Below are 15,562 nucleotides of genomic sequence, written 5' to 3'. Positions count from 1 at the left end.
TACTTGGTGTAAAACTCCTGAAACCAGATTGCCTGGAGCAGGCACTTTGTGAGCACCTCAGTTCTGCATGACAGGCCTTTATGGCCAGGAGACTGTGGAGAAACACTCTTCTCTCAAGCTTTATCAGTTGATGGTTGGTGTGCTCCCATACGAAATGGGAGTTTGAGCTGTTTTCAGCTGAGGAGCCAACATACTCCAGGCTTTTCACTTCTGGAGAAATGGCACTAATATTTAGGCTCCTTCTGCTTTGGGATTTTTAGTTTTGTTTAACAAGAGGTCTCTTTTCGCTTTGTTTTGTAGTCCTGCCCAGTGCTAAGCACACTAATCCCGCACGTGGGAAGAAGGACCTAGGTGGAGGAATATCTGCCTAATGGCTTCTGTCAGGACTCCAGTCAGGTTGAAGCACCATCAACACCAAAGGTGAGTAAGCCTTAAGAAGCAGAACAATTTCCATGAAAACACTAAGTATGTGAGTTATTTCAGACATCAGTCTTTGCTTCTGGACTATGCAACCTGTTAGGAGCCATAGAAAATATTAATATCTAGCATAAAATAAGGTAGGTCTTGTTTTACCGGCCATGCTACTACTGTCAGATCATAGATCATTGTGAGATAAATTGTTTTTGTAAAATTAGCTGTTTGGGGTTTTTTATGAGTATGAGGAAAAGGAATTTGGAAGGCTTCTGCACTACAGTTCCATGGGTTAGAATGAAAGTGATTTAAGAACCCATTAACGTTTACTTGGTTTCCCAAAATCTATTCATAATTTAAATACTTGAAAGCATTCAGCCTATTACACGTTTTTCATTGTTTTATCTTGTAAAAGACTGAGTGTTATATTGTCTCCAGGATGAAAAATTCCCTTTCTGGAACCACTGCTTGCAGGATTTCCCTTCTACAATTTCCAAACTTTTTTTGCTCTGTTCTTTACAATCATATTAAGTAATCGCTAAAATAATACATGGCAATCATAGTGCTCAAAATAGAACTTGGCTAGCCTTAAAAGAAGAGCAGAAAGGAAGGGTGGCTGCTGTGGCCCAATTTGCAGTATGTGTCAGTTGTGTACGCTCCCAAGAACCATATCTTTATAATCCATCCTCTTGCTTGTTATCAGAATTTCAAAATGAAACTGTCACCAAAGCAGATCACTGCAATCCTTTTAAAAGTAATCCTGCTCAATTCTACCTGCTACACAGGGGAACATCAGCTTAACTTGTAATTAAAGAAGATTTCTCTAGGGAGACCTCAGATGTAGCTTGTCAGTTCCCAAGAAAATGGTAGAAATTATTGACCTCATTTTTCCTTTGCTCTAACAATCAGATTTAAAACGACAGTATGACCTGAGACAGAGCATAATTCCTGTCAGTGACAATGTGACAAGACTGTATGACTGCGAGGGAATAAACAAAAAGGAAATTAGTCAAAAATGAAAGGATAGATAAAAAATTCTGCCTCCTTCTAGTAGCCTGAGTGAATAAATCACCTTCTCAGGCAAAGCAACAATCCTTGGCAACTGGTCCTGGCTTGAATAAGAGAAAGTTTCCTTTGGAGCAGCAAGGTCCTTAAGTTACAAGTGAAGAACCCCAATGAGGTTGTTTGGGTTTGGGTTTTTTTTTTTTTTGAGAGAGAGATTAATTCTCTTACAGTTGCTTCCTTAATGGTCTGTTCAGCTCTTGTTGACTTCACAAGGTGTTGGGAAGACAGAGCAGTATCAGAATTAATTTTACATCAGCAATACAAAAGCCCGCACAGCTTAACATACCTGTGCCCTGACAACTAGACTTGGTAAAGGATGCCTAACCAAACTACATAATGAAGAGGCAGTGTATCACTTCTCATTTTATAAGAGCAAGACAGCCAGCTGCACTTTGAGAAGCATGGGAAAATAATTCTACCAGAGGAAAGGATGGTAATTACCCTTTTAAGGCTTTGAATTTACCAGGTTATTTCATTTTGGAACAGAATATTCCCCAAAGGCACGCCTGGGTATACAGCATCTGACCAACATATGCCATATCTGCAACTACACAGTTTTTGCAGCAAAAGGCTTGCATCCTAAGTTTAGACCCATGCAATAAATAAACAAGATGGGGATAGGGAGCAAATGAAATGGTAGGGGAGAATTACAGCAGCAAGTTTACAAGGCAGCTCAGTTTTCTCAGTATGCCATATCTTGATAATTTTGTTTTCCTCGCTATTTTTAGACAGATTTTGTTGCTGCTGAGAAGCTGATTTCGTAAGTTAGTATAATGCATGCAGGGCTTTATTTTGTACTTGGTGTACATGTTTGGACATCATTCTGGAGAAAGCAATAGAGACAAACAGACAACATATCCTTTCTAGTACTGTGAAAACATCTTAATTTTCTACTGTAGCAAACTTCAAGATCTAAGATGAATAGAAGATCCTAGGTCTTGCACAGGATTGCATGGCTTGTTGGACAATGAAAGTTAAAAAAACCCAACTCCAAAAGCAAGAGCTCTGGTTTTCCCACAATCCTGGCAGTGCAGTAAGACAAAGGGTACTCTATGCCGAAGAAGTAGATTTCTTGGTTGCCGTCCCAGATGTCTGCAACGTAACACTATGTCCCCACGGCAGGGATTAATGTGCAAGGGACTGCCTGCCCCTCCTGTTACAGGCAGGGAGGATCAAAAAGGATTTTCTAAAATGTGTTCCCTGATCGGGGCTCTCCCTGGCTGAATGGTTTTGCCTGAGTTTCTTAAAAGGCTCGTACCAGTGTGGCAGGGCACTCGCCTCCTGGGGGTGGTGGGGGGATGACAAGACAGAAGTACTTGGAAACCTGGTGGGTAGCATTTCTAGCTGCTCTGGGCTGACATAAAAGTAGGGCTGTGGGGTTCTCTCTTTAAAATACAATAAATTAAATAAAAATAAAATATTAAAATATAAACATACAAAAAATTAAAATAAAGCCTTAGGGTTTTTTCTTTATATCTTCTACTCTTTGACAGACAATTGTCAGCAGCCCTTCAGAAAACCCTAAGTCACAAACTTAACTTGTAAAATATCTACTATTAACTAATTCATTAATTAAGACTTTTTCATGCAATGCTAATTCCCTTTATAGACACACTTTTCCTAAGAACAACAGTCTAGAAGATTGAATACAGCCTGTGAAGCATGTAACAAAAAAGAAAGATTGAGAGCTGTTGGCAAAACTGACAGCTTTGTACATATATGGAATTAATACCTGTGTTCAAACCAAACTAATAACCAATTCACCTAGTCAGGATGGAGATGATAAAAATAGGCTTCTAATATATATAATGCTAAAGGTACTGTACATAAGAAAAACAAAATGCAGCACATTTTGTTTGCATCACTTAACTGTGTTCTGTATTTATAGTCAATGTATTATGAATTTCTGAAGCTCACTACTATTAATCTCATGCTCCTAAAGTATTTTAAAATTGCCATAGCTACTGAATTGTGTACAGAAGAATATTTTAAGTATAAAAACTTCTAGGAGCAAATAGACAATTATAGCATAGGATACCTCAGTTTTTCAGAAAAAACAGTGGTCCTGAAAATATGTTCATCCTCATGAGCAAAACCATCTCCAGCTGATGCAGTTATTCAACTGCACTGAGCTCCTTATAAGCATAAACAAAAACCAAATCAGAGCTAGAGAGCTGTTGGATTTCAGGCGACATGAAAGTCGCTGCGCACTGGCTTCTCAGCTGTGCTTCCTTTGGGCTGGGAACACCACCACAGACCTCTTGCCAGTGCTGGTTGTACAACTGCCACGTAGTCCTGTTAAAGTGACTCTGGTTAATCAAAACTATCCAAGTAGGAGCTCTTTGGCAACTGGGCTCACCCTGAGTAAATGAAGTTATGCAATACCCATGTGAGGAGCTGTGCAGGATAGTGACCTGCAGCAGAGGGATGGTGCTGTGTGGCTGGGAGTGGTAATCTCATTTACTGGCACAGCTGGAACAGGATCAGGCATGTTCACATCCTTGCTTGGCTTTTGTAGTAACTTCTTCAGCATAGATCCCCCAAACTGAAGTCCCTCCATCCTGCATTTTTACTGAGCTAAAACACTAAGTTCTTGTTTTCACAAATTTACGTGCGGTAGAAGTTAGTCACGCTTTCCCTGCCACAGTAAAGCTAGAATTATATCTAAAAAGAATATGTGTAAATTAAGATTATTACTGACTTCTGTAAAGTCAGAAAACCCAGAAAGGAAAAATGTGGGATTAAAACCCCCCAAAACATATCTATAATAATGCCTATGTGTTTGCTTTGTTTCCCAAACCTGCTACTGAATGTCTTATTCAATCTTCATGTAAAGCTACTGAGATGAATTCTGCCCAGCTGTATTGCCTTTGTGGAAAATTGTACCTGTAAACATTTAATTGAACTGGGCTACCTACCTTCCCAAAGGCACAATGCATCCAAATCTACCCTGATATATATCCTGTGTAACCTGCTCAAATTATTGAATTATACAAGGTGTAAACCAGGACATATTCCCGTTCCCTTGCCATGTGGGAATGGACCTGGAAGAAGCAGGAGATTTACAAGGGGGTGTGTTCATTGCGTAATGATAACCCACCAGGTATGGGTAGATGTTGTGCTGGCTGCTGAAAAGACCAGCAAAGCTCCACATGGGCACAATGGTCCACTTGGCTAGGCTCACCAGATCCACTGCCAGGAGCAGAGCCCTTGTATTTTAATTTCTCTTCAAAACTTGGAATGAACGAATCCAGCAAAGTAGCTTAGTGTTGCAGGTTAACGTGCGTGCGTGTGTTCTTTCCGTTGCTCTCCATTCAGAGACTGCTAAGATAGGTCATGTTGTAGCCTGCTTTAGCCACATCCTTAAGAGTAACAACACTCAATTTACAGCTTTGTTCTTGTTCTTACAGTCTGTGTGAAGGAAGTCTGCTCGTGACTATTTGCCCATTAGAGAAATGGGTTGTCCTTGTTTTGCAGTTGTTTGCTATACCATTTCTTGCCTAGTTGCTGCCCAAATGCGTAGACCCTTTCCTGAACTATTTATAGGGATGCAAGTGAAAAAAGGGGAAGGAAAAGAATGGAAGAGGAGGAGGTGTTTGTAGCATGCTGCTGTGGATTAGAGAATGCAGATCCCAGCTTCTAAGGTTTCAGGCTTAATCTTCCAACACATGCAAAGCCTTTCAATTTTACTTTGAGGTCATTACCCACATACAAAACAATCTCACTGCTGTGTGAGGAATGCAGGTACAAAACTCAGTATAGGAAGCTTTTCAATTAGGTAGTTATAATTCACTCTGGGAAAGAAGCCTGAGATTTTAGGGCAAAATATCTGCTTCTAAAATCTGTACGTTAAAATCAAACAGATTTCAAGCTTATGAGTTTTAATAAACACTTTTCTTCTAATTTATTGGTTTGATGCTAGATTTCACTTGTAAGTAACTGCTGATTTAAAGAAGAAAAGTAAAACCAGGAAAATTCTAAAGGATGAGCATGTCACAACATCTAATATTATGGAAAGAAAGCACAACTAGGAGACATTCACTGCTTCAGTGGGTATGCTGGTCTTGCAATACATTTTGTGTTTTCTTGATTATGTCCAGCATTAGAAGATCTGCTTTCTTGGTAGAGGCTTTTCACACAGCTTTCTTCATCATTCGGGGAGATCATCTGATAGGATCAGCCTAAGCTGACTTGTAAAATCAAGTGTCATCAGAGTTGGGAATTTCCATGTGACATCACGTTTACATGAGAACGCTGCACCGCAGTGACTGCCGCACCTATCTGGATTTATTAATTATTAATTGATTCTTAGAACAAACAGCCATTAGAAAGATAGAGATCATGTGGAAAAATATTGTTTCCCTCGATGGTTAAGTATTGGTGAGGTTCAGCGCTGCACTGTAGTGGACAGATAGTTGACAAGAGGAAAACAGAGTTGCTGGCAAGGTCAACTTGAACTGTCTGAGACCTGATATACATCACAGGCACTGATCACATACCTTTTTCCAGAAAATGAATATCCTCATGAGCTCAAGTTTCCAACAAGTGAAGGAGATGGTCCAAGTCTCTTTGGTTTTACTACTGTTTCAAAGAAGGAGAAGCATCACTTCTTACTTTGCATTAAATGTGTGTTGTTGGGAATAACTATTTGAAGAGATGAAAATTTCTTAGAAGTAAATGTAATAAATACACTTGTTTTACAGGACAAGGTAGAAGTAGCATTGATGGCACCTGCAGCTGCTTTAAGTATCACTACAGATATCCTTAAAGACAGATAAAATGGGAAGCTTCTATCCTCAAAAAAAAAAAAGTATTAAGGGAAGAAAAACTAACTAGCAAACACAGAATAATTATTTGATAGCAAAATGTGTTGTCTGACAGAAGTGGCAAAGGGTGGTAAATCTAGTTAGTAAATATAGAGAGTTAAGGTGTTACAGAAAAAAAGCAGCAACAAGAGAATTTCCCCTGGAAAACAGCCTGTAGTAAGAAATATACATTTCTGTTTAAATCTGTGCAATCTGTAAATGTGGTGAGAGAGCAAATGTGTGATATCTGTGAGAGTTAAGTAAGCAATAAAAATAAAAGAATTGCAAGTATTATTGGTTTTAAAGAAAACCACCTATTTGAAATGACTTCTTTTAGGAAGATGCTGAGAAAGAAAGGTGATGTCTGAAGATGTCCTTTGGTACTTTTTCCAGCTAGATATAAGCACTGTGTTATTTGAGGGCTCTAATGGAACTGAATGCTTCCTTCATTCTGACTATGACACTTCTCCTTCATAATTTAGATGCATTTACCTGCAGTATTAACCTGAAGATCTGATCAACTGAGTGTTGATCAAAATATATCCCAAACTAGTTTGAGTCAAGTGCAAGATCGTTTCAGGTAACAAATTCTCAAACCTCTTCTAATTCTGGATTGATGAAAGAAGTGTCATAGGTGTTTAATGATCTTGTTTTGCTTTCTGCAACACAGATGCCCATGTTACAGTGAGTACTTTGTTAATTTACATGACACCATTATTTCAACAATATTGTATCCTCTTCACTTAAATAGCCACCTTATTGCATCCAATGAGAACTGCTGAGAATCACATTTGCATCAGTGTCTTATCAATGCCGTTCATATTTGGAGGAGGAGCACTGAGGGGTGTGGGGACACCTTTGTAAAAGAAACACGAGCACATGAACCCCTGAGTTTGCTGAAGGCTAGGGGACTGGTATGGCTTTCTTGTTTTCAGCTCATCAGGATGTTCCTTAACCTACTGAGTGCTCAGAAGTTGTTGAGTATTTTTGAGTGCTTGCAGCATGCATACCAAGTTTCAGCAAAACCTGAAGTGTAATGAGCCAGAATTTTGAACTACTTACCTTCCTTTAAACTCATGAAAACACACCTAGAGGCAAAAACAGGATAGTGCTGTGTTGCTTCCCTTCTACACCTGCCCTCATGACATTGTTCTCTGGCTTGGCTTTTAACTTTGCACCTTTCCATCAAAACACTTTCTGATCTGAATTCTGCCATCTCCCAAAGGTGTCTGGCAAACAGAAGGAAATAACTTCCTGCTTGATGAAAAATAAATTATTTTGTGAAAAAATTTGTATTAAATGTAGTCCTGAGGGGACATTTCAGTGATACCTGATTTGAAATAAAATTATGCTGGTAATTTAGTAAATGTAAAAGGGGAAAAAAAAAAGCAGTGCTTTTCCCTCCAGGGTAGGTTATGGGGAATATTTTTGAATTTTTCTTTTAGTTATTGTAAGCAGAATAACTCTCATGTAGTCTTTTATCTTCCAAGGTTTTTTGAAGATACTATTAAAATGCAGGCTTACAAAGTCTGTAGCAGTAAGGAAGGAATAACTGCATTAAAACCAAAAGGTTCTCAATATTGCTTTTCACTGAAATGGAGAGCTACTGGTATTTTGCAGAGGAATAAAGCTAAATGCTGCCTTTTCTATTTCCTTGCACAAATTACCTATTTTTGAGCCAAGTTTCAAATGTGTTTTAGCACCAAGAAATCACAAGCTGTATCTCAGCATTTAAAGGGGAGCATGAACATCCTGTGATGCTTTTGACGCATATCAGAAAAATAAAAAAAAAATCCTAGGATATGTAACTAACCTTCTGCCAGAAAAAAAGAGCTCTGGAAGTTGGAGAGAATGCCATAAGACTAGAGACGTGATATACTTGTCTGGTTTTGGGGATGGACTGATTCAGTGCTACCTTCTCACAGCTCTTGCTCATCAAGCTTCCAGATAAAGTCAGTAGCTTCAGTATTCAAAGAGGCAAAATTTCCAAGGGTGCTTTTGAGGGTGGATCCAGAGTCTTCTAATATCTTTTTCAATGGAAGGACCTGATCTGGGGGAGATTTGGTTTTCTTAAGTAACTCATATGAAATAAGGTGTCTAGTATTTGGAGAGTGATGATAACTGCTGAAATCAAAGCCACCTCCATACTGGTAGGTTAGAAGATATCTCTCACTTCTGCTTTCAGCAGCAGTAGAAGGTGGGAGGAAGACAGGAACCTATAAACACTTTGCTAATCTGAACTGGTTTTTGATGTTTGTTTTCTGATGTCTTTTGATTTTTCTTTTTCTTCCATAAACTTGAAAAGACGGAGGTTTTGTCTGGCTTCATGCATAGCCTTCCATCAATATTAAAAGATACATCTCAGAAGTCTAGAAAAGGTTAAGAAAGTACTCCTAGGTAAGAAGGGCTGATTTTAAGCCACAGTTCAGTCTCTGGTGTAACAGCGAAGTAACGCTGAAGTGTTACTCTAGGAAGGCAGGTAACCCTAACAGCCGAGAGGACAGACACAGCTGTTTCTATAAGCATTGCATTGGATAGTTTTCATACTAGACAAGCTTCTGAATTTGAGGAGGAGGGTAATTCTGAGCAGCCAGTCAGTAGTGCAAATTGATTAAACTACTTAGTACGTAAAGAGATTTAAATAATAGATTGACAAGCATATAAATATGGAAATAGACTTCATGGGTTTTCCCCCCTGGAATTGCATGGACTATTGACAAACACTGAAAGAACTAAACTGTGTACATAATAAAACACTGTTCTGTCACAAATACCAACTTCTAGCAGATGCAGAACTTGCATGACCCCATACCTGACCTTTTAAACTGCAATAGAAGGAACTTGGCTGGCTGCAGCCAGCAATTGGAGAGAAAGCGGGCATGGATGGTATTATTCAGAACCGCCTTACCAAAAGATGTGCCAATTCCCTGACATGGAAATCACCCTCGACAACTTTGCCAACCATTTATTCCCTGCCAGTTTGAAGGCACTTTCTTTTTTGGAACGGTTTTATCCATGCTCACAGCAAAATGCTAGAAACAAAGTATTTTTCTACTTCAAGCTGGCTGTGAAAATGCATATGTACTATAGGGAAATAAAGAAACAGAATCTGATGCATGTTTTCCAAAGTGTCACTTGAGAACACAAAACAACATTTGAAGAGGAAAATATCTTCTTGTTCTGTTGACTGGTCCTTAATGTTTTTTCTTCCATTTCTCCCTTAAATCCTTGAAGGCAAAAACCTGGATTTCAAATGCTAATTCATGTTTTGGACTTCAATCCTGATTAAAGAAGACTGGGTAAGGAGAGGAAAGGAAATGACAGTTGATTTTCAAGTTTAATAAGGAAGACAAAAAGAGAGTATGGAAGTTCTCTTATGTCTCCTCGTCCAAAACAGTTCTAAATTTACCTCTTTTAAAACCCTAAATCAGGCTAATGAACTCTAAGGACACCTTTTCTTAAAAGTGTATGGAACCCCACTAACTGAGCACAGTCTGCTGGCACAGGATAAGAGGGTGCACAAGCTAATTAGCTCCCTTCCTCTGTTAACCCTGACAGTAGGTATCCTACAGTTTAATCCATATATAACTGGAATTTTAAAGCCCAAAACTCTTAAACCCATTATACCATGGAAACACCCAGACTGATGCTTTTCTCAAAACAAAGTAAAAATGCTAATGACTGTGCTGCGTGGTAAGGCCCCAATGACACAGAATGTCTGTAAACTGCATCAGCTATTGTCACAGAGAAGAAACAAAACCAGCTGTAGGCTTTTCTTCATGTGTAAGTTATTACCCCCGTTAGGTTGCTGTACCACATTGTCTTTGCTAGCTGCAAAGCATCATGAATGGTAACTACTGACTAGCATACTTTAGGGGACGTGTAAGAACTAGGGAACGAATGGTTTTGTTGAGCTTCCTTATGCTTGGTTTTAGGATATTTATTTAAAACTTGGCCACCCTACTTCCAACATCCATTTCTTGCTGTGTTTGACTCTCAAATAATGACACAGAATATGAAGTACTTCTTGCTTCATTTCTGAATCTGTCCTTCTTAGGGGAAAAAAATCAAAATGTCTCCCAACAGTGATGAAAACAGTCTCAATTTTTTATTCTCTAATTACACATCTTCATATAGAAATATCTGCCACATGGGGTTTGATTTCCTTTGGTTTGGGACATCTGACCTTTACCAATTTATCATGGTCAGTTTTGACTGAGGAAGAGGAAATGCAATGCAGTTTAAAAGTCATTACCTAGGTGAACTTAGTATTTAAAAAACCCACTCAGTTGTTGTTAGATTGACATCAAATCAGAGTAGTTTCAGTATTAATGCCAATATAAAGTTAATTGTTATACCCTTGAAGATGTAAAGTGTTCCCTCTTACCCTCCTAGATCTGAGCATAACTAGCCCTCAAGAACTAAAGTGTCTTTTGGTGTTACTTAGGTAGATAAGAAGACATAAATATTCACTTTATTTCATGTTGAACTCGTCAGCTGTGCAGCAGTCCTGGGGGTAAAGATGCAGTCACTCAGATCTTGTGGCCCATGTATTTAGCATATGATCAGGCAAGCCATGGGGGGTGTACGCAGATAACGGATTTATAAGCTCAGCTGTTGCCACGCACTTACAAAGTGGCTGATAAATTTGATACGCTTGAAGTCTGAAGCGTGGCATTTATAATGTGGCAGAGCTGCAGGCCCCAGTCTCGCAAGGTGTTTCTTCTCTGTTGCAGCTGGGCAATCCTCGTGCCCTTCCACCATTGCCTCACAAGGCAGACTCATCCCAGCAGCTTTCTGGCTCTGAACAACCAGTGGTATGCTTAGTTTCATCCTCCTAACTTCCCTCCTTTCTCCTTTACCTTCTTTAATTACAAGTCAGGCTGCAATTGTGACATACTACTTTATGATTGAATAGGGACTTCAGACTCAATTTGTATGAGGCCTATCAATGCCCCAGCTTCTAAATCAGTTTTACAGGCAGTGATTTAACAAAACTCTTATATAGCACGGCATGAGAACATCAGGAAAAATTCCTACCTGATGTGATTCTGTTGGTTTACACTTGAAGCTGGCTTAGATTGGGGAATAAACCAGCCCTTTATATTTACATTAAACTGGAGCTTACTAATACCTAAAGAAAATACTATTGCAGGTTTTTTCCCAACTTTTAATTGAGTCGGTGGTTCAATTTTAAACTGTTTGCATCTGATTAACTTTTTTCTTTAATAAAATCAAAAGATGCTATTAAACTAAATGAATGTAAAATCAAGTGCCTCATGAACAACAGGAGTCTGTTTCTTTTCATAGGTCAGACTGCTTGTAATGAAGATACAATGATCAGCCTTAAAGAATCAAAGGATCTTCCTAGACATGAAAGGGATCAACACCGAGGCCAGCGTGCAGGTTTTGATAAGCAGGTATCTATAACTAGGCAAATGAAACACTGGACTCTTACTTCAGGTCCTGGAGGTTGGTTTTAATCAATCCCATCATGTGCAAAAGGCTTCAGCACGTCTTCTTGAGTTCCTGTGAAAGTACTTATGTCCCTTTGTCTGTTCTATATGCAGTTTCCAAGCATGTTTTCTCATAGCTTATTAATTCTGTATCAGCTGGCACAACCCTGGCTTGCTGTCGTGGTTCTGGATGGCAGGGCTGCTGAAGTCTGCTACCTTTTCACTCTGATGGAGCTGGAGAGATCTTGTTGGCAGTGGGTGCTCTGGCACTGGCTCCTATGTCAGTCGTGGATTTGTGCTGGATTGATCTCTGTCTGCAGAAGATGTCCTCTTCCAGTTTGTGTGTCAATGTTCAGGGGCTGGAACATTGTCTTTGCAATACTCTTCTTCAGGAGGGGCTCAGGGCAATTAACAAATACTAATGGACAACGAAGCAGGGTTTTGTTTTGGCTACTGCCAACAAAGAGGAAGGATTTGTTGCTGTCTAGGGTCCTTTCTGTATGTCCTGCAATCAGTGTATGCCCACATCAAGCATCATACACTGATATGGTGGCCACGATGCTTATGAATTCTCAGAAGAGTTAGGTGTCTGTCTTCATTGATTTCAGATTATGCCAGTTATCAAAGTCTCTTAGGGAATTTTAAAAATATTCTAGCTCCTGTCTATATAACCCTTCTGCAGCTGGATTATCATAGAGGTACAGATACTTGAAGTTACTAAATAGAGCTTCGCACTGTCCTCATGTTTATGCTTACCTTAGTGTTACCTAGCCTCTTTGTAAGTATTAGTTGCTGTGCACTGTGCAAGGTTATACACTCTCTTACTCCATAAAAGTGGGATTTGGCCCCATGGAAAATACACTGACAAATCAAAATTTATAATCGGTTTAAAGTTCAAGGGTGCAGCCAAATCCTGAGCCAGTGTAATTTGACCTAGATTCACTGAAGTAAGTAGAGCTGCAGTGAACTACGTAAACAGAAGAACCGTCCCACTGTGGTTGCCCTCATATGGTGAGGTTGCTGAGGAAACACTTAAAGCCTGATGAAGGCCGTGGTTTGCCACTTCAGCAAAATGAAGTTTCAAAAAAAAAAAAAAGTTTCCTTGTACTACTTTCTACAAATATTAGTGATTGAACACCCAGGATGCTGAAGAAACTCTCTTAGCTGAGTTGAAGAGACACTAGCGCGACATATATTTGGTTATTTCTATGCCACTAGAGAAGGGACCGGTAAAATACTGTTCCCACTACTTGGGCCAAAAATCTATGTTTGTCATTCATTTGCTCCTCATACCTTCGGTAGTATCCTCCTGTGTCTGTGTGTCCCCCCACCCCCGAGCTCCGGGTCCATCTAGACATCGATGTGCTGTAACTTTTAACCCTGCATTACCATCATTGCAACAGTTTTCATCAAAAGTTCAGGGTTTAGATTCAGTAGCTAATACTCCAAGGACACTCTTTCAAACTTTTAGAGCCCAAGCAACCTTCAGCCTTTATACCACCTTAAGGATTTTCCCAAATTGGCCATTCTCCCCACAGAATGCCTGTATGTATGAGTAACAGGGCTTGGGAAATCTCAGAAGCTTTTCAACACTAAGGTTATTGGAGATACAGAAGAGGAAAACATGCTAATAGAAACCCATGTGTAGCTCTGCATGGCGATTTCTGGATATTGCTGCTAGCTCTTTCAAGAATAATTTCCAGGTTAATGAAATGGCTGTAAACACCAGAAATAACAGGTTAAGGGTAGGTCTCAGCTATCATTTCCATTAGTACAAAGTTGCCAATGCCTATGTTACCAACGAATTTTTCCTGATTTGCACCAGTATAACTGACTTCATCTCAGTCCTAGAAGGAGTCAAAATGAAATATTTTAACTGGTTCAGGCTATTTTAACTTCCTTTCCAGTTGGCTCAGCACTTCTGAGCACCTGGATGTTGGCTGTACCAGTTACTGATAAATAATGCACATTACATTCTGCAACACCGGGTGTCTTTGTAACTGCCTTCACTATATCAATAAGGAAGACATTACCAATGGCTTGTATTAACTTTGGCTTTGTGCAGTCATGGTAATTTAATCGTATATTTTGTGTATGTGTTCCACCCTACATGGTAAGAAATAGGAATTCAATAATGTAGTGGAAAGTCATTCTGGGGGTCCTAGACGGCATAAACTACTGCAACATTTCTGGTCGTCTTCAATATTATTTTCAATATATGTTTTCATATCTATCATCCTAAGTCTGAGTTGTTTGCAAATAGACTAAATAGGAGAAACAGATTCAGACTGACAGCAGATGGATACAGGACTCATGTTAATTCATGGAAAGACTATTTGAATATTATTCATGTCTGAATCACTGGTGGGGAATTCCAAATTCATTTTTATGCAAGGGAGGCAGAATTTACTACATATGATGCAAAGACATTTGAAAAAAAGTATTTTTGTTGTTAAACCATACGAAATAAAAACTAGGTTCTGTTGTTAATCATGTCCCAAGCTTCTGATACAACAAGCTTGGACAAGTCTTTCTGGCCCACTGTACCTCAGACTTTAAGGCTGCAGAATACCTGTATGATGCTGTCCTATTTTGTAAGGTGTTACACTTAATGCGTTACTGTTTATAAACAGGATGAGCTCCTTTGGGGAAGTTACTATGACTGCAAAGACACGATGCACTATGGGGAAATGGTCCTACTCGCTAAATAGGCGGCCGCATTGTTCCACTTCAATTCTCTTAAACGCAAAACTGGAATCTAAAACTCTATTGTTCATTCGTTACATGGAAAAAAAGAAAGTGTTCCGCTACAGATGGTGTGACTAACACAAGAGCTTCTATTAACATACCGCCGGGAATAATCTGTTTATGTAACATGCAGAAACGCACCTCGAAACGGAGAAAAACGCACCCGCCTGGAGCGGGGAAGGGCAGAGGGGCTGGGGGTGCACCGCATGCTCCCGCATGCCGCCTGGGGAGCTGCGTGCAGGGGGGCTGCGCATCACTTACTCCCCCCGCCCGCCACCCCGGTCCCCCGTTTGACTGTCCCCGCACGCCTCTCGGCTCCCCGCGGGGACAGCGTGGGGGTCCCTCCGGGGTGCCTCGCCGTGGGGTGGGGGGGGGGCAGCTGAGGGCATGCGTGTGTGTCCCCCCGAAAAAGCACACCCCGAATCTGACCTTTAGGAGCGGGGGGAGCAGTGCCAGGGAGGGAGGAGGGAGGGCAGCGGGGCCCCGCTTGCAGCCGGCCCCAGAGGAGCGGGGGGCAGGGAGGCGAGAAGGGCAGCGGCGGCTCGTTGGCAGTCAGCCCCGGGAAGGGGGAGAGGCGGGCGGGGTCCCCGGCCGGCCCGGGGGACACTCACCATGGCGGCGGCGGCGGCAGGCGCTGTCCAGGGTACGGGGCGGCCCGGCCCGGCTCGGCTCGGCTCTGCCGGCCCTGCCCGCCGCCACCGCCCTATAAGGCGCCGCCTCCTCCCCGGCGCCGCCGCGCCCGCCCCCGCCGCGGCCACGGGGCGGGAGGGCCGGCTGCCCGCTCCCCGCTCCCCGAAGCCTCCCCGCTGCCGGGGCGAGGGGCGCTGGGCTCCTCGGGCTCCCCGCCGCGCAGCCGGAGGGGCAGGCGGGAATGCAACAGCCGAGCGGGGGAAGGGGGTCTTCCACGGGTGGTCTTCCACCGCCGCCCTAGGCGTCGCTGCGGAGAGCGGCCGTCGGGCTTTGACGAAACCGTCGGGAAGACTCGACGCAGAGGGGTCTGCGTTGACAGGCCGGTTCGGGAGCAGGCGGGGGCACCGGCCGGCTGCTGGGATCCTGACGTGGCTCTGCTGCATTTAA

General features: G+C 41.5%; 1 protein-coding gene across 1 annotated transcript in view; it reads right to left on the bottom strand.

Moving 5' to 3' along the window:
* The window catches only part of ELOVL2 (ELOVL fatty acid elongase 2), a 56,008-nt gene extending 40,711 nt beyond the window's left edge, over positions 1 to 15,297 (bottom strand). The window contains exon 1 of the mRNA XM_052773578.1: positions 15,097 to 15,297. Within this exon, the coding sequence (XP_052629538.1) occupies positions 15,097 to 15,099 (3 nt within the window). The 5' untranslated portion in view covers positions 15,100 to 15,297. The remainder of the gene's footprint in view (positions 1 to 15,096) is intronic.
* Positions 15,298 to 15,562: the final 265 nt, after the last annotated feature.

The sequence above is a fragment of the Harpia harpyja genome, chromosome 1, assembly GCF_026419915.1.
Source record: "Harpia harpyja isolate bHarHar1 chromosome 1, bHarHar1 primary haplotype, whole genome shotgun sequence".
In the NCBI taxonomy this organism is placed as follows: domain Eukaryota; kingdom Metazoa; phylum Chordata; class Aves; order Accipitriformes; family Accipitridae; genus Harpia; species Harpia harpyja.
Note: the sequence above shows the minus strand (reverse complement) of the source record. Positions and strands in the feature narration are given on the sequence as shown.